At 34.2% G+C, this 22,650-nt stretch overlaps 1 protein-coding gene and 1 long non-coding RNA gene across 2 annotated transcripts; one reads left to right on the forward strand and one right to left on the reverse strand.

The window, feature by feature from the left end:
- Positions 1 to 864: 864 nt before the first annotated feature.
- On the forward strand, positions 865 to 13,465 carry LOC132299482 (leucine-rich repeat receptor protein kinase HPCA1-like). Its single transcript, XM_059796144.1, has 19 exons — positions 865 to 1,119; positions 1,589 to 1,709; positions 1,800 to 1,871; positions 2,524 to 2,598; positions 2,708 to 2,779; positions 3,741 to 3,902; positions 4,001 to 4,075; positions 4,677 to 4,748; positions 4,851 to 4,922; positions 5,035 to 5,103; positions 5,303 to 5,377; positions 8,665 to 8,736; positions 8,913 to 9,056; positions 9,233 to 9,714; positions 9,821 to 9,976; positions 10,073 to 10,209; positions 10,703 to 10,922; positions 11,706 to 11,941; positions 12,640 to 13,465. The coding sequence occupies exons 1-19, from the start codon at positions 1,038 to 1,040 to the stop codon at positions 13,111 to 13,113; spliced, it is 2,868 nt and encodes a 955-aa protein (XP_059652127.1). The 5' UTR covers positions 865 to 1,037; the 3' UTR covers positions 13,114 to 13,465.
- Positions 6,194 to 8,268, reverse strand: LOC132299483 (uncharacterized). The gene is made up of 2 exons (XR_009480133.1): positions 7,555 to 8,268; positions 6,194 to 6,458 (listed from the first exon to the last, which is right to left on the reverse strand). It is a non-coding gene; the product is annotated as an uncharacterized LOC132299483 (long non-coding RNA).
- Positions 13,466 to 22,650: the final 9,185 nt, after the last annotated feature.

Below are 22,650 nucleotides of genomic sequence, written 5' to 3' on the forward strand. Positions count from 1 at the left end.
TACGAGGAACCCAAACTTGTCCCATACGGACGGGACCGGCACTCCGCATGAATTTATGTAGTGGGATTTACTTGGTCTTGGTGTCAGTATCTGGGTCAGCTAATAAGAATTGGGACATAATTTTTATTGTGTGTGTGGATGAATATATTAACATGATCCTTTAGTAATAATAATAATAAATAAATAAATTCTTCACATCAAACTGGCCCACTCAATTTAATTTGGTTTGTCACATGCATAAAATTTCCTGATAAGGTTTTAAAGGCTGTCATCCTCCTGATGAAGAAAGAAAAGTACCCATTATCAAAAAAATCTTACTGTTAACTTCTGGTGCAATTAGAGTCTAGTAGTTGAACCTATGTGTCCTTTATTTATTTATTTTCTCTCTTTGGTTATGGAAATTAGATCATTGTTGAATAGTTATTAATTATTACACCCAAAAAAAAAAAAAAAAAGGGTCATGATGTCATTATATTATATTTGATCCGAACAATATTATAAATCAATAAACTCGAATACTAAACCCAGACATTCTAAATTAAATTTTAATAAATAATATGTATGTTTTACGGGTGATTGCATATTTTTTAAATTTGCAACTCTTTGGGAGCTAAAGTGACCGAAACATTACATATGATTATATATTAGATTCATATAGTTTTGGGAAAGTGTGGGTGGTTGGGCGAAACTTTAATGGAGACTTGGTGGTAAGGGCGGATCCAAAGGGGGCTAAGGGGGCTTGAGCCCCACCCCAAAAAAAAAAAAAAAGGGGGGGTACTATAGGTAATTTTAGACCCGTAAAAAAAAAAATAGTAGAATTAGCCCACTCCAAAATATATTAACCGCCAGAATATATAGTTGTGGCAGCTGGATATTATACTGCATAAAAACTCTGTATTAATGAATTGAATGAAAGTCATAAACTGTAGGCCAGTGTCATTGAGATATTTTTTTATCTCTTGGAGACTTCAGTTAGTTCACAATTCAAACCGTATTAAAAGAGTGGTGAAGGTTTGATCTTCATAAGATTTGGAGTGATGGGTTTAAAAGTTCAGATCTTTCTGCTGGTTATTTCAATCCGAAGTGTGGTTACAAGAGTGGAGGCATATAATCAAGATTGTAAGTTTGTTCATCTCTTATTCACAATGTTCTACTTCATTCACTGTATGATTGGTTCACCTACTGTTTGTTGATATGTGTGTGATAGAGCTTCATTGCATGCTTCTTTAGATTTAGCTCATTTTCAATCTTCTTATAGATAATCTGTGTTTGGGTGCTGGGAAAATGAAGGAAAAGTAAAGAAACTGAATGTTGATTTGTGTCCTTTCATTTTTCCTTGCAAAGAATGAACTAGTCAAATCAACTAAGCTAAATTTTCAAGGCTCATTGTGTCTAAACTAAGGTTGATATTCTCTTTGTTTCTTAAATTTTTAGAGTATAGACTGTTAAGTTTTAGTAACTTCCTTTGTCCACAATTATCATAATTATTTGTTTGTTCCAAAGAGAGTAATCTTAAAATCTATGAAAAAATTGGTTTTTTATACTCAAAATGGTAAAGTAATTTTTAATTTCTGAATTTGTGTCACAGTTGCTCCTCTAAAATCTCTCTTGGATGACTGGAATAGCACACTATCCAGTTGGATTAGCTCCAATCCATGTGCCGATAATTGGGAAGGAATCGGTTGCACCAATTCACGCGTGACTTCCATGTAAGTTATTCATCATGTTACTGCTAATGGAAAATAACTTATTCTGCCTCTTCATATATTCGAGATTAAACTGACCAATTTCAATTTCAGAAAATTATCAAGCATGAACTTGGTTGGTGAACTGTCTGGAGATATTCAGTCACTATCTGAGTTACAGACTCTGTATGTGTTCCATGCTCACTCTTCCTCTTCTCCCTTACATGGAATCCAAATTGTGGTTCTTCGTCTTTTTAGATACCATCATTCTTCTGATTGCAGTACCGCAATATGCTCGTGTTCACAGCAAAATTTGTGACCCCTCGGACATGCCAAATGTTCTTGTGTTCACAGCAAAATTTGTGAACTCCTCGGACATGTCCTTGTGGACTAAACATTTACTTGGAACATCCAAATGCTACCTTAAAAATAATCCTTCAAAGTCCTATGCGTGACACAATAAGGAACAACCATGATGAATTTTTCTTTGTTTTTGTTTAATTATTTTGCATCATAATTATATTATCTTAATAAATTTTTTATTACAGGATATGGCACCATGACTAATGGTGTTATAACTATATTTTCCCCACTTATTCCCCCTATATCTCTATCTCTCTCTCTCACGTGCGCGCTCATGGAGGCATGCACGCAAAAACAATATCTATGCATGTATCTATTTCTCTTCAATGCTAATATGGAAAGATTCTTCACCCTCTACATGAGTGTGATTATTCCTTATTTTACTAATAGAAGCTGTTTGCAATGGTCTTTTAATTTTCATTTTCCTGGAAGGAATTAGTGAAACTGGTATTTGATTATCTGCCTGTGTGTACAGGGATCTATCATATAATAAGGGCTTAACAGGATCTCTTCCCTCATCCATTGGAAATTTAAAGGAGTTATCAACCTTGTAAGGAAAATTTTATTGTTTTAATAAAGTATTAGCTGATAATTAAATGGTAGTTACAATGCTCTGCCAATTAAATGATAATAAACCAATTGATTCTACTCTGCATCAGAATTCTGGTTGGTTGCAGTTTCACTGGTCTGATTCCAGAGTCAATCGGATCTCTCCGACAGCTGGTTTTCTTGTAAGGATTCAAATTTGGTATTCTTGTTTTATTTTTAATGCGATAGTTAATGAAAATGCAAATGTCAGATGTGAGTTTTGAAATATTACTTGCATTTAAAAGAGGCTAGAAGTCGAGTTCGCATAAAGTTTTATCTTAGTTGACAGTCTGTTCTAGAACTGTGACTCCAAGCTTGTCGCTAAGAACGTTTATGATTGAAATTCCTTTTTGATACAAGTCTATGATGGTGTTATCATAGATTTGGAACTAATATGATTGAAAAATCAAACTTGTTGTACAACACTATAACTGAAATTATTTCATCTTCTGGAATAATTGTACTAGAGTGAAACCGAAAAGGTTACATACTGAAAGTTTAAAAGCCTTGACAAATAAACAATGACTGTTTTCCTTAATTATGATTGTAACGAAAAGAACTATCTTAAAGAACTGGCCTGACCAATGCTTTCTTATTGTATATGATTTTGATTTTAAAATTTTATGAACTTTGATGCTCTCTTATTGTACAGAAGCTTGATTTGAAATAAAGTTTTACAAAAAAAATTCATTACAAATTTGATTTTGTTGCAAGATATTAGTCATTTTCTACAAATTTGTATACCTTGTATGTATATCTGTTATTTGAACATTTCCTATGCATCGCAAACTCTTAAACCTGATGAAGACAAGCACTTCCTCCATCAGACCCCAGAACCTAGGTCCTTCCGCACACACTCGTTACTTGCTTTCAAGACTACAGAATTGCACAAGGGATCTAATTTGTGATTCTTTCAATCAAGCATCAGAAGCTCCATTATTTTAATTTATATGAGTTGCGCTTTACATGTTTGTATTCCACAAATTTACAGCTAAAATGTGCCAATAAGTAAAGTGACTTGGGATTTTCAGTGCAGTTCCATGTCTTCATTTTTTTCTTTTTCTTTTTTCTCTTTTTAATAGTTCTTCATTTTGTCTTCTGCAGGTCTCTAAACTCTAATAGCTTCAGTGGACCAATACCACCGTCCATTGGAAATCTAACAAATCTATATTGGCTAGATCTTGCTGATAACAAACTGAGTGGAACTATCCCAGTCTCTGACGGGATCACACCTGGTTTGGATATGCTAGTTCGTACGAAGCACTTGTAAGTTCTATAATCTTAAGTATGTTTGAGCTACCAGTTCCTTTTACTTTGACCTTTACTTTCTTCCTAGTAATAATCACAAAATATGTTTATTACAGTCACTTTGGAAAAAACCAACTATCCGGTGAAATTCCACCACAGCTATTCAGCTCAAACATGGTTCTGATACATTTGTAAGTTCCATTGAATTGGTTACTTATCACAAGAATCAGTAGTATATTACTCGAGCGTCTGCTTAAAATAATACATTGGATATGCTTTACATCTTTAAGGTTTGCTTACCTGCATATTGACTAGGAGAAAAGAAAAGTAGCAAGATTTCATGCTTAAAAAGAATATATATGAACATAGGAAAGATATAGATGACTTTTCTCTCTCTGTTTTTTTCTTTTTTCTTTTACATCTTTAAGGTTTGCTTACCTGCATATTGACTAGGATAATATGCCCTTTTTTTTTTTTATCAGTTTTCCTGTGGATACGGCCCCTTCAAATTACTTGATATATCTGAATTATGCATATCTTGGATTTTTTATTTAGTGACATTTTCTTTTATCTAACGAGGAGTGTTAAATTTAATACAAGCACCTATTCTCATACGAATTTGTTTGAATCTGGACATTAGTTTCAGTATGGTCATATAATCATACATACTATATATATATATATATATATATATATATATATATATATATATATATGTTTACAGGCTTCTTGATAGCAACCAGCTAACCGGCAGCATTCCTTCCTCACTGGGATATATATATATGTTTACAGGCTTCTTGATAGCAACCAGCTAACCGGCAGCATTCCTTCCTCACTGGGACACGTGCAAACTTTGGAGGTGGTGTGAGTATATCTGTCACATACTTGAGCAAAATTAAGTTAAGATTTTTGCAAACTGTGAATTTCCATGAGGCATTCGTATTGAATATCTTGTGTTTACAACAGCCGCCTTGATAGAAATTCATTAGGAGGACCAGTTCCATCAAACTTTAACAACCTTTCACAAGTCAAGGAGCTGTAAGTATATAAAAGATTTTTTTTCCAACTTAACGCATTTCTATTTCAACTCAACATTATCCTGTAATGGACTTTCTGCTTTTCAATTTGGCTTCTGATTGTTCACTTTCAGGTTCTTGTCCAACAATAAACTCACTGGTCCACTGCCAAATCTTACTGGCATGTATTCCCTCTCTTATGTGTAAGTAGCTGATATTACTAACTTCATTGAATAAAACACCTTGATCCTCCAACTGTTTTCTGAAATATCATTTTTTAGCTTCTTGTTCCCTTTTTCCGAAACATATGCCTTTAATTTGCTGTCATTTTATTTTGACAATTATATCAGTTAGTAGTGTTCTTATTTTCTATTCTTCAACCGAAATGTTATTAATTTGCAGGGATATGAGCAATAACTCATTTGATGCATCAAGTCTTCCTCCATGGGTTTCATCCTTTCCATCTTTGACAACACTGTAATATCTCTCTCTCTCTCTTACACACACACACACACACATAAAAGTAGCTCACATACAACTTGAATCAAGGAGTCTACGAACTGCATGGGGATGCTCCATTAATCCACTTCCACATTTTTTTCTTTATGTAGGGACTCGTATTGTATGAAACACAGTAATCATAATGTAACGACCTGAATCTGAGGGTCCAAATCGCTAACAAGGTCCTTACCCGAACCTGAGGACATCTAAGGGTAATAAAGCTACTATGAACTTTACTAAGTGCTAGGAGTCATAATGAAGTCATACAAGTCATTTCTATTAACATCGGTTCACAAAGAGATGATGCCTCCAACCTTGGGTTCACGCCGGACCCCTAGGGTTTACAAGGGTAAAACGGTCATTTCAAGTCAGAATTATGAAATGAAGCTGGCACTAATGGAAATGAGACTTAAAATTCTTCAATTTGGACTCAAGAATGACCCCATTTGGATTTAAAATGAAGAAGTTATGCCTATTACAAGATCAGGAAAAAATAAATAAATAAATAAATTTCTATAATTAGAGAAATGGGAGATCGATCCCCCACCCCCGGCAGAATACCCCGTCTGAAATAGAGAGAATGATCAATCCCCCATTGGGGTTGGACCCCTCTATCGTCCCGTTACCAATGGTCTAAGTCTCATGGTCATCAATTGACATTTAAAACATACAAAACCTGTCCCAAAGCAACCATAAAACATAGATACACTTCCAATTTAATTTCCATACTTTATAATGGTTCAAAGTACATCATCAAGGGCTAAGAAATTCATGGATGGCTAGAAATCACAATGAGACCACAAAAGATAGATAAAATTATACAAGTTTGATAGGTTACACCACCAAGGTCATCAGTTTACATCACTATTGAAATGACTTCAAAATAGTACAAGCTTATGATAAAACTTTATGAATGTGACATCAGTTACAAAAGATGATGAAAATAAACATCCTAACTACGCCTAAGTACATTGAAGCGTCTCATCCATTTCGTCGCTTCCTACCCTAAAAAATGTTTAAGATAAAAGGGCAAGCACCACCGCTCAGTAGAGTATACCTAAATAAACACATAAAGAAGAGGGAGAGCAAGGTATGAGGATCATAACATTAGGGGGAAACAACAGAATTAACAATGTATAAACAACAACAATATATATAAGCATCAACTTAACCACATTCACACATACAAGTGCACCAGAAACCAACAATTTTATGAATGCTTATGCCATGAATCATCCCGGAACTGACCTCATGATCTCATCCTACACACACAATAGCAATTTCCCAACCAATCCATCATACTACACAAATCCACACTAGAGGCATCTAACTACAAATATCACAAATCTACCGCTTGTCCACCATTTGGAATATTGGCTAGCTATCCCTGGCATGAGACCACCACTCAACCAACCATTTGGGGCCAAACTACCAAAATCTTGGAAATAAGACTACCGCTTGTCTTCCGTCCACCACAAATCCACTTACTTGAAATATCATCCTTTTCACATTTCCTTTTTCACTCACACATTCTCTACCCAATGCATGACTTAAAATACTTCCATGAATGCACCTAGCTAGCATCATGAAGTGGATATGCCACCCAACACATCAACACCACATCATACAAGCATCCTTCCACAACACAAAACTTAACAAGTTACTTCATATAATCAATTAACCAAACATTCAACATACTTGTAAAACATTCACATAATCATAATTACATACATGCCTTTACAACACAATTTCAACATTTCCAATCCCACAACTTAACATGGATTGACATTTAATTCAATTGTTATAAGTAAGCATGCTAGCAAATTGTTCAAATAATCTTTGCATGCAAGATTGACACATTCTCACCATATAAGTCATGCAAGCAATTCATTCATATAGTCATCTTAGTATATCATTTAATACCATTTTTCCTACTAAGCGTACTAGTAATTCCCTTCACAAAGATGACATGTAATCAACATCATTAAACCTCATATAAAGCATGCTATAACATGGGTTCTCACATAGTAAATCAAATTACTAGCACAAGGATATCAAATTACTACCCCAAGGATACATAGCATACTATATTATGAAATTAATACATAAACACTCACAATAAACCCAAGACTCCATGAATTAAACACCCCTACCTCTTGAATGCATAAACCCTAACTTTGGCTCCTTGTTAAACTCCTCCAAAATGCAAGCTATCACCACCAAAATGAAGAGGAGGAAAATGAGACCAACCTTCCCTCTTGAAGACGCAACAAAAGCCCTCCTCAAGCCTTGGCCGAAAATCTAAGAAGCCTCCAATGGTCTCCAAAATCACACCATCATGTAGATCAAGACATGCCTAACAACTTCTCTACCAAGCCTTTTTCTCAAATCCTACTCTAAGCAAGACCCGAAATTTCAAGTGGCTCAAATGGTGAATATGATGGCATCAATAGAAAGCTTATGACATGTAGGTTCAACTTCTCTTCTAACACTTTGCCCGAATCTCACTAAAAAAGGGGTCAAAAATGAGCTCTAACTAGGGTAACAATGGTGGCCATTAATGGAGGATGGGGAAGAAGAAGAAATGGCTCGTCATAAAATGGGAGAGGGAGTGGAAGTAATCTGAATTTGTCCCCTCACATGTGACTTGGTCAAAGGTTGGTCCACCTTTGACCACCAAAATGACCTTTACGCCCCTCACAATCAAATAAACCCAATAATGCCATATTGATGTAAAAATCCAAATATACCCTTACATGAACATCAAATAATATGTACATGAATCCAGAAAATAAATCCGAGCACAAAATTCCCCGGCGTGGGGCCCACATGGGATCTCTAAGCCTGAAAATTCAAAAAATGTTAAAACGCACCAAAATACATTTGTTATTTAGGAGAGTTCTTAACTCAAAGAAATGTCCCAAATGAATACCGGAACCATACGCCACGATAATCGGTGCATGGTACGCAAAACGATGCGTAAAAAAATCACCAAACATTAAAGAAAAAATCCAAGACGTCACACATGCCTTTTCTCACAACCTCAATCATGTGTCCTAAGCCTTCTCCTTGACAATGTAGTAGCTTCAATTCTGAATATGCCACTCCTTACTGATCTTTGCTGTACATATCTAAACCATCTAAGCAACTTTTTCCACATTTGTTGGTGAATTAACTTAATTTTAAATCTCACTCACTCAGCGTAAAGAAGAAGATTTGGAGTGTTCTTTATAAAAGATAATCTACTAAACTTTTCACGGCAGAAAGATGGAACGGACGAGTCTTCAAGGAGAAATTCCAGTTGAGCTCTTCAGCCTTTCTGGATTACAAACCGTGTGAGTATCAGCTTGATCTCATATAATGCTGTATTTAGTTTGTTAAGTTTTGAGGAATCCAGAAAAAAAAAAACCATGCAAATTCCTGAGATTTCAACAGAGCCGATACTCATTATATGTTTACATTATGATAGTGGTGGTAATGAGCAAACTACATTTTTGACTTGTGATGACAGCATACTAAGAAACAACCAGCTTAATGGCACCTTGGATATTGGCTCCAGCCATAGCAATCAGCTGCAACTCATTGACTTGCAGTACAATCTCATTACTGAATTTACGCGAAGGGCAGAAAACAATATTGAGACGAAAACAATAATGTAAGCTTTCATATTCCTCTGTTGTTTTGGCCATTTTCTGTGTCTATGACAATACTAAAGAACTGACCATTACATTATTATTTGGATGTTCAAATGACAGGATGCAATATATTTACTATAATTTTCTTTTCATTTTTATAAACCACATTGCCGTGATTCTCAACTATTTGCTGCAGTCTTTTAGGCAATCCAATTTGTGAGGAAACAAAAACAACAACAGAAAAATACTGCACCATTCAACAGTCCAATATTTCATATTCAACACCACCACATAACTGTAAGCCTGCTTCCTGCAGCTCAGATCAAATTTCCAGCCCCAGCTGTAAATGCGCATATCCATACACGGGCACCCTATATTTCAGAGCTCCTTCCTTCTCAAACCTGGGGAACTCGAGTGTCTATATTCCTCTCCAAGAGAAGCTAATGCTTTCTTTTAACTTGCATGAACTCCTGGTGGATTCAGTTTCTCTGAGTAATGCAACCAAAAATTTGGAAGATTACCTTTTATTGAGCCTAGAAGTTTTTCCATCCGGCCAAGAACATTTCAACCGAACTGGAATTTCTTGGATTGGGTTTGTGCTGAGCAACCAAACTTTCAAGCCCCCTCCCAATTTTGGACCCTTTTTTTTCATTGCTGCCGAATATAGTCACTTTGCAGGTAATTAAGTATTTCAATTGAATGTGAGAAAAATTTGTCTCAAAGTTTGTTCTATCTCATTGTGATTCATCTGAGTCTCATTCTCTCCATCTATATTGTCATGCAGAAGTATCTAAACAAACAAATAAATCAAGTATCGGTATTATCATTGGAGCAGCAGTTGGTGGTTCTGTTCTTGTGCTATTGTTACTCTTTGCAGGAGTTTATGCTTTCAAACAAAAGAAAAGAGCTGAAAGAGTTACTAAACGGAATGATCCTTTTGGTAAGATAAGAAATGAATTGTGACCAAGCGTTTTCCAATTAAACTTATTATGGAATTTTCTGATTTTTTTTTCGCTTTATTGTCATACTAATGCAGCATCTTGGGACTGTAGTAAACACAGTGGAGGCATCCCTCAGTTGGATAAAGCAAGATGTTTCTCGTTTGAAGAGCTTAAGAAATGCACCAACAACTTTTCAGAAAAGAACGCTATTGGATCTGGGGGTTACGGGAAGGTTAAAATTTTACATTCATTGCATGCATGCTAATACCATGATCTAATACACATAGGTGTAGACCATTCCTTTCCCAGACCGTAGGCTCCATTTTACTTCACTCCTGCAGATATGACTCAAGTTCAGATGGAATAGGCAATAGTTTTGTCATTTATGCAACAAAATCTCTGAATTTTCACAATTTCAGAATCATCTACAACTTTCTAATTAATAGTACCTAATTAGGGTATTAGACAATGAATTATTGCATGTTTTCAATGTATCAAATCATTCCCCAAGTTCGTGTATACTTAAACAAGTTACCATACAAGTTCTAGAAAGCATAGTTTATCTTTTCCAGTACTTGTTGCGTTTTCCACTGGATTTCGTTTGCTTGAATTATTTCTCTCCATAAAAGAATTTCGTCATCAACATGGTTTCTCGCCCTTCACAGAAATTTTTTTCAGAGATATTCATGTCGCCGAATAGTTTTCAGATTCTGAACTTGCCACAGGTTTACAGGGGCACTCTTCCCACTGGTCAACTGATTGCAATTAAAAGATCTCAAGAAGGATCCAGGCAGGGTGGTAATGAATTCAAAGCTGAGATTGAGATGTTATCAAGGGTTCATCATAAGAATGTTGTCAGCCTTGTTGGTTTCTGTTTTGATAAAAGTGAACAAATGCTGGTCTATGAGTATGTTCCAAATGGTTCGCTAAAGGAAAGCCTTTCAGGTACTTGAACTTGTTATCTATCCTTCTCATCTAATATGAAATTTGTTAATAATTGCAATTCAGTTGTTTGCTCTATATGTAAAGAAAGGAAGGGAAGGAGAGTTTTTATATCTTTGTACCAATATACCCTTATTAAGTCTGATTGAATTTCAATAGGGTTTAACCGGTTATTAGTAAATAACTGAAGGTTAAAATTGGTATTACCTTTTTTTTGGATTAGTTATTCTTTCATTCCCTCCACTCTTCCGCCCAATTTTGGACTGAGAAAAACAACAGGCTAGGAGGGATGCGCCGCCTCCCCCCCCCCCCCCCCCCCGCGGTCCCCATCCATCCCTCCTTAATCCTTCCTTCCAGCCAAACTTAGCATTAATCTTTCTGTATCACTGTCTGTGAGATCAATCTCCTAGCATCAAGCTACAAAAGCAATAAAAGAATCCGATTAGAGCACAAAGTATTTTCCATCATTGATAATAGAATTACATGAACATTTTTCTCAAATCCAGGAATTTGAAGTTTGATATTACCTCTATTTTTTTTGACCAGCAGAATAAACTTAAGCCTGATTCAAAACCCCAACTTCCTAACAACACCATGTTATAGGGGTATATTTGGACCTTGGAAAGCATTGATAAAATTTAAGACATTTTCACAAGACTGACAAATAAAGTGTTTGATATTTTCATGTTTTCCTGCATGATGAACTACTCTATAGATTAGTATTTTTGAGCTAAGAAACACAGTTTTAAGTCAAATCTTTTCGATTTTAACACACCGTCTGTGCAGGAAAGTCGGGGATCAAGTTGGATTGGATGAGGAGACTTCGAGTAGCTCTTGGTGCAGCCAGAGGTCTGGCATATCTGCATGAGCTTGTCAACCCTCCCATAATACATAGGGACATCAAATCAAACAACATTCTACTAGATTCACACTTAAATGCAAAAGTTGCTGATTTTGGTCTCTCCAAGGTTATGAGTGATGCTGATGCGAGCCATATAAGTACTCAAGTCAAAGGGACAATGGTTAGTACAAAATCCTCTAAACCCTACTCTTGCAAGAAAAACTCTAATTTGCTATATAAATAAATAAATAAATTAAAAATAAAATAAAAAATTAAAATAAAAAAAAATTAAAATGACTTCAGTTTCTAAAGATTATTCTTGAAATTTCAAATTTAACCTGTTCACAAAGTTCAATTGTGAAAATATTATCTGGAACTACAAGTGTCATTAACTGGTTATATTCGTAGCTGCATCAGGTAAACTAAGAACCAGATCCGGGATATGGAAAATTTCCCACTGCTTAGTGTTTGAGGCTGAATAAGATAATTTACAAACTCTGTATTTGTCTTAAAGGAATTAAAGTTATTTATAAGTATTCTTATAGAGTAATTGGTTAGAAGTATATGCACTTACTTCAATAGTCACATGGAAGGTATGGTAGCTTTTCTAAACTATCTTCCAGATTCTAATTCCAGATGAAGCCTCATTAGCACTTCCTGAACCATTTTTTGGATTCTTTGGACAGTTGGACTCGTCTTGATGAAGACAGCATTAATTGATATAAAGTACACATAACGTGATTGACATCTAATAGTTGGTAAAATAACATGAAGAAATCATAACGGTGTCGCGAGTATTAAATGCTCGAGTTCACTGAAAATTCTACAATATTTTTCTAGTGTTGTAGACTGAAAGGTGGATTTTATTTCCTGGTGCAGGGCTACTTAGATCCCGAATATTACATGACACAGCAGTTGACTGAGAAGAGCGACGTATATAGCTTTGGAGTGCTAATTCTGGAGCTGGTAACTGCAAGGAAGCCGATTGAAAAAGGAGTACACGTTGTAAGAGAGATACGGCAAACTATGGACAAGAATAAAGAACTATATAACCTTCAAGGGATTATTGACCCGAACTTTGGTTTGGGAATCACACTGAAAGGTGTAGAGAAGTTCGTAGAACTGGCAATGAGGTGCGTCGAAGAATCCAGAGCTGACAGGCCTACAATGAGTGAGGTGGTAAAAGAGATAGAGAGCATAATGGTGTTGGCTGGTTTGAACCCTAACGCTGATTCGGCATCCACTTCAGCAAGCTATGAAGTGGCAAGTACGGGGTCCGGCCATCCTTACAGTAATGAGAGTCTCTTTTCTCGTAGCGAGGGCTTTCCACCTGCAAAGTTAGATCCCCAATGAGTAAGAGTCTCATCTTACATTAAGAATGTTGAATTGGGTAGCACTTGGCTGGTCCTCTCCGACTGCATTTGAGTGATATTTGTAAGAGATGGAGAAGAACCAGAACTGTGATTGAAGCAAACTCTCAGCCTAATTTCGCTCAGAGGCTAATTCAGGAATATGTTAAAATGGAGTGAGCCTCAAGAACAATCGATTGTAAAAAAGTGTATAAACAGAAGAAGAAAATCATAATATTGCTGTATAACTCTATATTAAGTAGGTGATACGTATTTTTTATGTAAAATTTAATGTTGTTTCTTTGTACCAAAGCTTGATAAACAGAAAATTGCACAATTTCTTTGTTCTGTTGAAAGTCCTCTGTAATGCTTCTGTTGTGCTTTTGATGTTAAGTGGAAGTAGAACTGGCTATGCCAGTAGATTCGGAATTTTCTCCGGGATCCTAGGTTTCTGATTCCTAGCATGTTTACTGTGTTTTCTGTCTTTGTCAGTTCTCATGAAATTGCCATAGCTCTACTTTTTAGCTTGTGGATGTGGTTTCCAACAATGATTGAACAGGCTTAAATTGTCTTCTTGTAATTATGGTTTGTTTTTTTTTCCTGAATTTTCTCTAAGTTTCATTTGAAATGATGTTATCATGGAAAGCAAGAAGATTGTCTCCAATTTCCAAAACTAACAATATTACCCTTAACAGGTCTCGAACTTTCAACCCGAGCCACCGCCGGCGTAGTCTTCCACAGCCCTGGCCACCGCCTTGGCGTCGAGAATGTCGGCCTCGTGAACCACCAGTTTAACGCCGGCAGCGGAAGAGCCGGGGAGGCATCCGAGCCCGGGAAGACGGAGACGTGGATGGTGGTGTAGCCCTGCTCCAGGAGGGTCCGGACCACCCACGAGCCGATGAAGCCATTGGCTCCTGTCACGCACACTTGTTCTTTGTTCTTCTTCTGATCTGCCATTGTTTTGCCGTAAGTAGTAGTGGTAGTGTTAATAGTAACAGTATTTTTTATATATATAGATATATATCGATTGATCAATCGGTAATTGTTTATATCACGGAGGATATTGAAAATTTCGGGTTAAATAGAATCATTAGATATATATAATACATTCTTTTATCTGCTTATCCAATTAACCGTTCTTATCTGTTTCTCCATTTAACAAATACTTACTATTTTTTTTTTTTCCTCGCAACAATAAAAATTGAATTTGGTTAAAGGAATGGGGAAAATGATATCTGTGAATTTCAAATAAGGTTAAAGGTCCAAATAATACATGCCTTACTTGAGCTATAAAAGAATATATAATCTGAATTTAAGTTGAGTAATTCTTCTAAACATGTGAAACTATCACTTTTTTGCTCGGCATAAATGCCTTACTTGAGCTATAAAAGAATATATAATCTGAATCTAAGTTAAGTAATTCTTCTAAACATGTGAAACTATCACTTTTTTGCTCGTGTGCTCTCATTCGGCTCTTGCATCGCACGCTTTTGCTCTTGGATTTTATTTTATATATAAACAATTCAAAACCAAACAAAATTATCAACAAAATTAAACAAATAAGATCAAGTACATTTGACATTCTTCATTTATCATAAAGTTGAGCTAAGCCCATATTTTTAAAGGCACTTACCGACTATGGACGAGTTTGCATTTTAAAAGTGGCCTAGCCTCATATTCATAAATTTGGGCTAAGCCCATATTTTTAAAGCCACCGACTATGGACGAGTTTGCATTTTAAAAGTGGGCTAGGCTCATATTTTTAAAGCCGTTTTAAACGCAAATTCTCCCATATGAACTGATCCTTATCATAATGTGGAAGAAGACTTCTCTAAATAGGCAGGCCCCATTTGGTTGAAGGTAACCACAAGTGAATTATTATTTTGGTAGATGTACCAATTAAAGAAGCATATGATTTCCAAACAAACTATGGTCTTTACACTGATAGAGACATGAAAATTCCATCAAACAATTTGCATTGTGAAGTATTTGATTTTTCTACCTCTCAACTTGGGGACCATATTAATAACAACAATTTGTAGATCAAATTTTCAAACGAATTAAATCACAATAATTGGTTTAATGAGATTAGGATCGAAGAAAGCATGGCAAAAAATTAAATAGCACATAAGAGTAAACGAATTAAACCACAACAGTTGGTCATGACTGTTGCTTGAAAATATTGTTAGGACAAAGTGACATTATAATACAATATGTAGTTGTATGAGTTGCCAATCTAAACACCCTAATTTCATATTTGCATTTTTTTAAGTTGTCGTCAAATTTAGTCAGAGGTTTTAACGTTATAAGTAATAGTATCAAATGTAAACCACAGTAAACAAAAGACCTAAAACACCCACTGAGACAGTTATACACACACAAAAACTACCATTATTATTTCAACAATGCTATGCCTGCGAAATGGGTACTTTGTGATGATGTGTATGCAGGAATATTCATACTGTTTTAATAAAAGGCAAACTTTCTAACAAGAAGTCACCATTGGAATTAGTGCCAAGTGTTTTCTTAATATTAGTGAGATTTTGATTTAATTTAGTATAATTAATTAATTTTAGATAGGGGAACTTTTTTTTCCCCCCCTTCCTTTTTTGATACGAATAACAGAACATTTTTCACAAAGGAGCAACTTTCTAGGGTTCATCATTCCAAAGGAAAAACTTTCTAGAGTTCATTAAGGTCTAAAGAGAGGTCTAGAGTTTAATTCTATCTCACATTGAAAAAGTGGTGTTAGCCTTTATTGAGAGAGACAACTTTCTAGGGTTCATCATTCCAGAGTGGTCCTCCATTAACATCACTTGTTCCACAATCACAACCTTCCATCAATGTCTTCCCCAGAACTAATCATTTTAGTTGGAAATTTTTTGTAATTTCATCATAATTCAGAGGCATAATTGTCATGGGATGTTCAGAGATTCAGCCTAATTATGGTTGTGTTCGGTGATCATGGATATTTTTGTTACTCTTTTATTCAGTTTTGTTTTAATTCGGGGCTTATAGCCTAATAATATTTTCTTTATTTTCAAAGTGAAATGCATAGTGTTTACGTCTCCAAAAAAGTCACTGTAAAAAATTGAGAGAACTCTACTCTGACTCGGTTACAAATAACACATGTATAGATTCAGAGATGTCAATAGAACAATTATGGAACGAGACGCTCCTATATCTATAAATAAAAAACATATTTCAAATTGTCCCGGTCACCTCGTATCAGAGTTGGAGTGGGTTTAAAGTATTTGACACACATCTTATATTTGAAAAAATATATGGAGTAATAATCTTGAACAAATTTAAAATAAATATTGCAAGAAAATTCAACTTAAAGACAAATATTTAATGATCATAATTGCAATTGTTATTAAAATCTAAAAGTATGATGAAAATATAAAAACTTAATCAAGTAAACAAACTTAACCCTATGAGGAACCCAAACTTGTCCCATACGGACGGGACCCGGTAGACTCCGCATGAATATATGTAGTGGTTTTACTTGGGTCTTATGGTGTGTAGTGGTAAGTCTATCAATCGTTTTCCAGATCATTACTCAAGCACGTGATAGATCATCATACCAGACAACTATTATGATATTGCATTAACTAATCCGTTGACCAAATAATTAGTTTATTAAAATAATTAAAATAATCTTAATAAAATGATAAACAATATATTTTTGAAAAAAAATCACATGATTTTTGGTATTAAAAACTCAACCGGTAATGCTTATGAGGTTCTTGTTTTAAATTTTTGGTTAAAGATTGTTATATTACTTTTGGTGTACAGGAATGAAATGGAATGGAATACCCATTTCAATCATTCTTTTATTTGGTATGCAACTTAAAGTGGGATGGACATTTCATTAGAATGAAAACTCATTCCTGCGAATGAAAATTCATTCCAAAACTAAACCTATGAAATGACCATTCCATTCCCAAGTAATTTATTTTAAAAAATCGACTTCTCAAAACACCCTCATGTTTTAAGTCTAAAAACCACCATTACTTTCCACCACAATCATCTCCACCTTTCACCACTACCATTGCCTTCCACTACCACCGACTTTCACCATCGCCCACTACTTTCCACTACCACTACCGCCACCGCCTTTCACCACTGCTACCGCCATAGTTTTTTGCAACCACCACCGCCGCCGCCGCCTTTCATCACCGATACCGCCACCACCACTACCATTGCCTTTTACCACCTTCCACCACCACCGCTGCCATCGCCTTTCACCACTGCCAGCACCTTCCACTACCACCATTGCTACCGCCTTTCACTACCACCTCCACCTTTCACCACCGCCGCCATCACTACATTTCACCACCACCGCCATTGCCGCCACCTCCAACAACCACCAATACTGCCGCCATCGCCTTCCACCACCACCATCGTTTTCTACCACCTTCCATCACCACCACCTTCCACCACCGCCACCACCTTCTATCACCACCTTTCACCACCACTATAGCCACACCATTATCTCCTTCTACCACAATCACCACACTACTGCCACCGCCTTCTATCAATACCATTGCCACATTCCACCACCATTGCCACCACCAATTTCCACCATTGCCACCAATGCTGCTTTCCAACACCACCACTTACACTTCTATTGCTTTCCACCATCCACCACCGCCATTTATTTTTAAAAAATTATTAAAGAATATTATTTTGTTAATTCAATTTAATTTAATTTATTTGATACTAAGAATGATATTTTAGAGAATTCAATTAGAAATTTATTCCATTCTAAATTTTAAATTCCAACCAAATACTAGAATGGTTATTATCATTTCATTCCTACACATTTCATATTTACAACCAAATAATAGAATGAGAATAACCATTCCATTCCATTCCATTTTCATTCTCATTCCATTCCCACTTGCATTCTACTCGCACACCAAACCTAGCCTAATTATATAGATTTATATCGATTGATCAATCGGTAGTTAATTCGCGTATGATACGCAAATTAAACGTGTACGTACGAATTTTAGAAAAATACTTTCGTTTGCCGATCAGAGTTGAAAGATATGGTAAAATACGCGTTTTTTTTCCATCACCCCGTATCTAACGCGTTTATTGGTTTATTCGTTTTGGTTGCTCCGTTTAATTCGTAATCTAATTATTATTATTTTTGTTTACGAATTTCACGTTTCTAATAGCGTATTTTTCTAAAACACAACATATTATCTTTTCTATCCTCTTTTGTTTTGTATAGCCATTATTTTTGAAGCCAAAGCGATGAAATATATATATATATATTTATGGAACACTTTAATTGTGGAATACTATAATGTTGAAGAATCATAAACTTTTATTGATATTCGTAGATATTTATAGATTTTTTGTTTTGTTGTGAAATCTTTAAAATTTTGTTAATATCATTATTATTATTATTATTTTAGAAGTTTGTAGATCACCACACTCCCTGGATGTTTGAGTAGAATATCACATTATATACTTATGATCTTTTTTTTTTTAATGATTATTGTCATATTGTCAATTGTAATATATTTATTTTATTATTTGTTACATATTCTTTATTATCATTATATATATATATATATATATATATATATATATAAGAAAATAATAAGATGTGTACAGCGAATTTTTTATCCCAAATTTTTAGTGTATAACGTATTATACACGTACATATCTTTATTTATATTTTTACATCTCCGTATTTTTTTGCCGAATTTTGTAAACATATTTTTTTAAAAATATCGAATTATACTCGTACGTTTCCGTACCTATATTTTTTTTGTACCGTATTTTACTAACTATGAGTTAGGCTCATATTTTTAAAGTCGTTTTAAACGCAAATTCTCCCATATGAACTGATACTTATCATAACGTGGAAGAAGACTTCTCTAAATAGGCAGCCCCCATTTTGTTGAAGGTAACCACAAGTGGATTATTATTTTGGTAGATGTACCAATTAAAGAAGCATATGATTTCCAAACAAACCATGAAAATTCCATCAAACAATTTGCATCGTGAAGTATTTGATTTTCCTACCTCTCAACTTGGAGAGCAAATTAATAACAACAATGTTAACCAGCAGACTTTGTAGATCAAATTTTCAAATGAATTAAATCACAATCATTGGTTTAATGAGATTAGGATCGAAGAAAGCATGACAAAGAATTAAATGGCACATAAGAGTAAACGAATTAAGCCACAATAGTTGGTCATGACCATTGCTTGGAAATATTGTTAGGACAAAGTGACATTATAATACAATATGTAGTTGTATGGGTTGCCAATCTAAACACCCCAATTCTTGACTCATCATATTTGCATTTTTTTTTAAGTTGTCATCAAATTTAATCAGAGGTTTGAACGTTATAAGTATCAAATGTAAACGGCAGTAAACAAAAGACCTAAAACACCCATTGAGACAGTTATTATTTCAACGATACTATGGCTACGAAATGGGTTCTTTGTGACGATGTATGCAGGAATATTCATACTGTTTTAATAAAAGGCAAACTTTCTAACAAGAAGTCACCATTGGAATTAGTGCCAAGTGTTTTCTTAACATTAGTGAGATTTTGATTTAATTTAGTATAATTAATTAATTTTAGGTAGGGAAACTCTTTTCTTTTTTCTTTTTTCCTTCTTTTTTGATACCAATAACAGAACATTTTTCACAAAGGAGCAACTTTCTAGGGTTGATCATTCTGAAGGAAAAACTTTCTAGGGTTCATTAAGGTCTAACAAGAGTGTTTAATTCTATCTCAAATTGAAGAAGTGGTGTTAGCCTTTATTGAAAGAGATAAAGACTTATCAAGATATTAGTAACTATCAAGCCCTTATTTTTTAAAAAAGTGATTTTAAATTCAAATGTGTTTGAGAGTACCAATTAAAAAGAAAAAGATTAATTTTATTGACACCCTTATAAAAATATAATTCCAAAATTACTATCTCTCAGACTCCTGGCACCGTTAAAAATGTTTGAAAAGATAATTTTACTTTTAATATTTTTAATAATTTTTATTGTAAAATATCAAAAAATTAAAAGGACTAAAATGCCCTTACCCTCACTGCAAATTTCATACCCCCTTTCCCTTACTACAAACCCTAATCATCATAAACTGTTAATATTAATGAATTTGGATTGGCCCATCTCCCGTTTCGCTCCAACTGGCAGCCGCCACCACCGTCCACTTCGCACAGCTTGTAGCGGGACACCTTCTCCTAGCTTTCTTTCTCCCCAACCGGAAACGTAGTGTAGTGATTGATTTGATCCAACCAAAAGAATGGCTTATATTACAAGCCATTAAAATAAAGGCTACTGGTCAGAATTATTAATTGCTCCTCTTCACCATTAATGGCCTCTCCCTCTCTTCTTTGCCGACAGTAATAGAGAAGAAGAAGAAAATAAAATAAAAAGGAGAGAGAAAAATGTTTTGCCGGCAATAATGAAGAAGAAAAAGAAACTAGAAAATAAAGCAAAAAAAAAAAAAAAAAACAGAAGATATATGGATGTATACAAAGAAGAAAAGTTGGAGAAAGCCGGAGGTGTAGATGATGACTGATGAGAAATATATATATATATATATATATATATATATAAAGAATAATTATAAATTTATAATTATAATTTGGTTGGTGTAGATGATGATATATAGTGTAAATATATATAAATAATAATTTTTAAAAATAATTATAATTTGCTTGGTGTAAATTTATATAATAAAGGTGAAAGGGTAATCCAAGTCATATCAACGCTTTTTAAAATCAACAATAGTTAGAAGGGTTGCAATGTTATTTTACATAAAAAAAAAAAGAAAAAAAAAAAAGAGAATATCTGACACTTGAAAAGTAATTTTTGAAATATAAGTAAAAAATGGACCAAACTTTATAATGTGAGTGATGATGAAGATATTTTAATATAATATTTTGTCAAATTTAAAAAAGTGTCATTGAAATTAATTAAAAAATACAAGAGACCAAAAATAACTCATTTCAAAAGTATACAGTGTTATTACATGGTAGTCACACTCATCAGTCAAATTGTGTTAGTCATGACTTTTGCAAGCACTTGACTCTAATTAAAAGGTACGTCAGAGCTACCTTTTCTTTTTATCTACCTCACCTCACACGCCATTCCAGAGTGGTCCTCCGTTAACATCACTTGTTCAACAATCACAACCTTCCATCAATTTCTTCCCCAAAACCAATCATTTTAGTTGGAATATTTTTTGTAATTTCATCATAATTCAGTGGCATAATTGTCATGGGATGTTCAGAAATTCAGCCTAATTATGGTTGTGTTTGGTCATCATGGATATTTTTGTTGCTCTTTTATTTAGTTGGTTTTAATTCATGGCCTATGGCCTAATGATCTTCAAAGTGAAAGGTACACTGTCTATCTCCAAAAAAATTCACTGTAAAAAATTGAAAGAACTCTACTTCGACTTTGCCATAATATACATATAGATTTAGAGATGTCAATGGAACAATTACGAAACAAGACGTTCCGATATCTACAAATAAAAAACACTTTTCAAATTGTCCGGTCACCTTGTATCAGAGTTGAGGTAGATTCAAGGTGTTTGACAAATATTTTATTTTATTTTTTTTAAAAAATAAGAAATAATTATCTTGAGCAAATTTAAAATAAATATTACAGAAACATTCAACTTAGAGTCAAATACTTAATGATCGTTATAGCAAAATTATTATTAAAATCTAAAAGTACGAAGAAAATATAAAAACTTAATCAAGTAAACAAACTTAACGGGACCCTACGAGGAAACCCAAACTTGTCCCATACGGACGGGACCCGGTAGACTCCGCATGAAAATATGTAGTGGTTTTACTTGGGCCTTAGTGTGTAGTGGGTAAATCCATCAATCGCTTTCGTATCATTACTCAGCATGACCAGACAAGTATTATGATATGGCATTAACTAATCCGTTGACCAATGGATAAGTTTATTAAAATAATAAAATAATTAAAATAATCTTAATAAATTTAGTAAACAATATTTTTTTAAAAAAATGACATGATTTTTGGTATTAAAAACTTAACCGGTTAAGCTTATGAGGTTCTTGTTTTAAATTTTTGGTTAAAGATTGTTAAAGAAATGAAATTTGAACTTAAATGATGCACATAATTTATAGGTAATTATATATTTGGAATTTGCAAATTGTGTGGAGTGGAAAGTGATTAACCGGATAAATTATTATTATTTTTTTAAAATAATGATAATAAATAAATAAATAAAATTATAAAAATAATGACAAGATTTACCTTTAAGGCTATACCAGTTGGGAAGATCAAATTTGACTTGTTTAATTTTATATGCAGAATTTTTATTGCGGGTGTGGATGAATTTATTAATGTGACCCCTTTTTTAAAAAATAATAATAAATAAATTATTCACATCAAACTGGCCCACTCAATTATGCATTAAATTTGCTGACAAAGGCTTTTAAGAGTGTAGCAGTTACACCGATATTTGAACTTTTGACTTTAAAAAGAAATAAGAATATGATATCAC

This window comes from Cornus florida, unplaced genomic scaffold (assembly GCF_030987335.1).
Source record: "Cornus florida cultivar Cherokee Brave unplaced genomic scaffold, ASM3098733v1 CherokeeBrave_3.0.0_Hap2_Chr03, whole genome shotgun sequence".
Classification (NCBI taxonomy): domain Eukaryota; kingdom Viridiplantae; phylum Streptophyta; class Magnoliopsida; order Cornales; family Cornaceae; genus Cornus; species Cornus florida.

Coding starts and splice junctions, on each gene's coding strand:
- LOC132299482 (XM_059796144.1), top strand. CDS start 1,038: ATGGGTTTAAAAGTTCAGATCTTTCTGCTGGTTATTTCAATCCGAAGT. Junction 4,076..4,676: donor AACATGGTTCTGATACATTT/GTAAGTTCCATT, acceptor ATATGTTTACAG/GCTTCTTGATAGCAACCAGC. Junction 5,104..5,302: donor ATGTATTCCCTCTCTTATGT/GTAAGTAGCTGA, acceptor ATTAATTTGCAG/GGATATGAGCAATAACTCAT.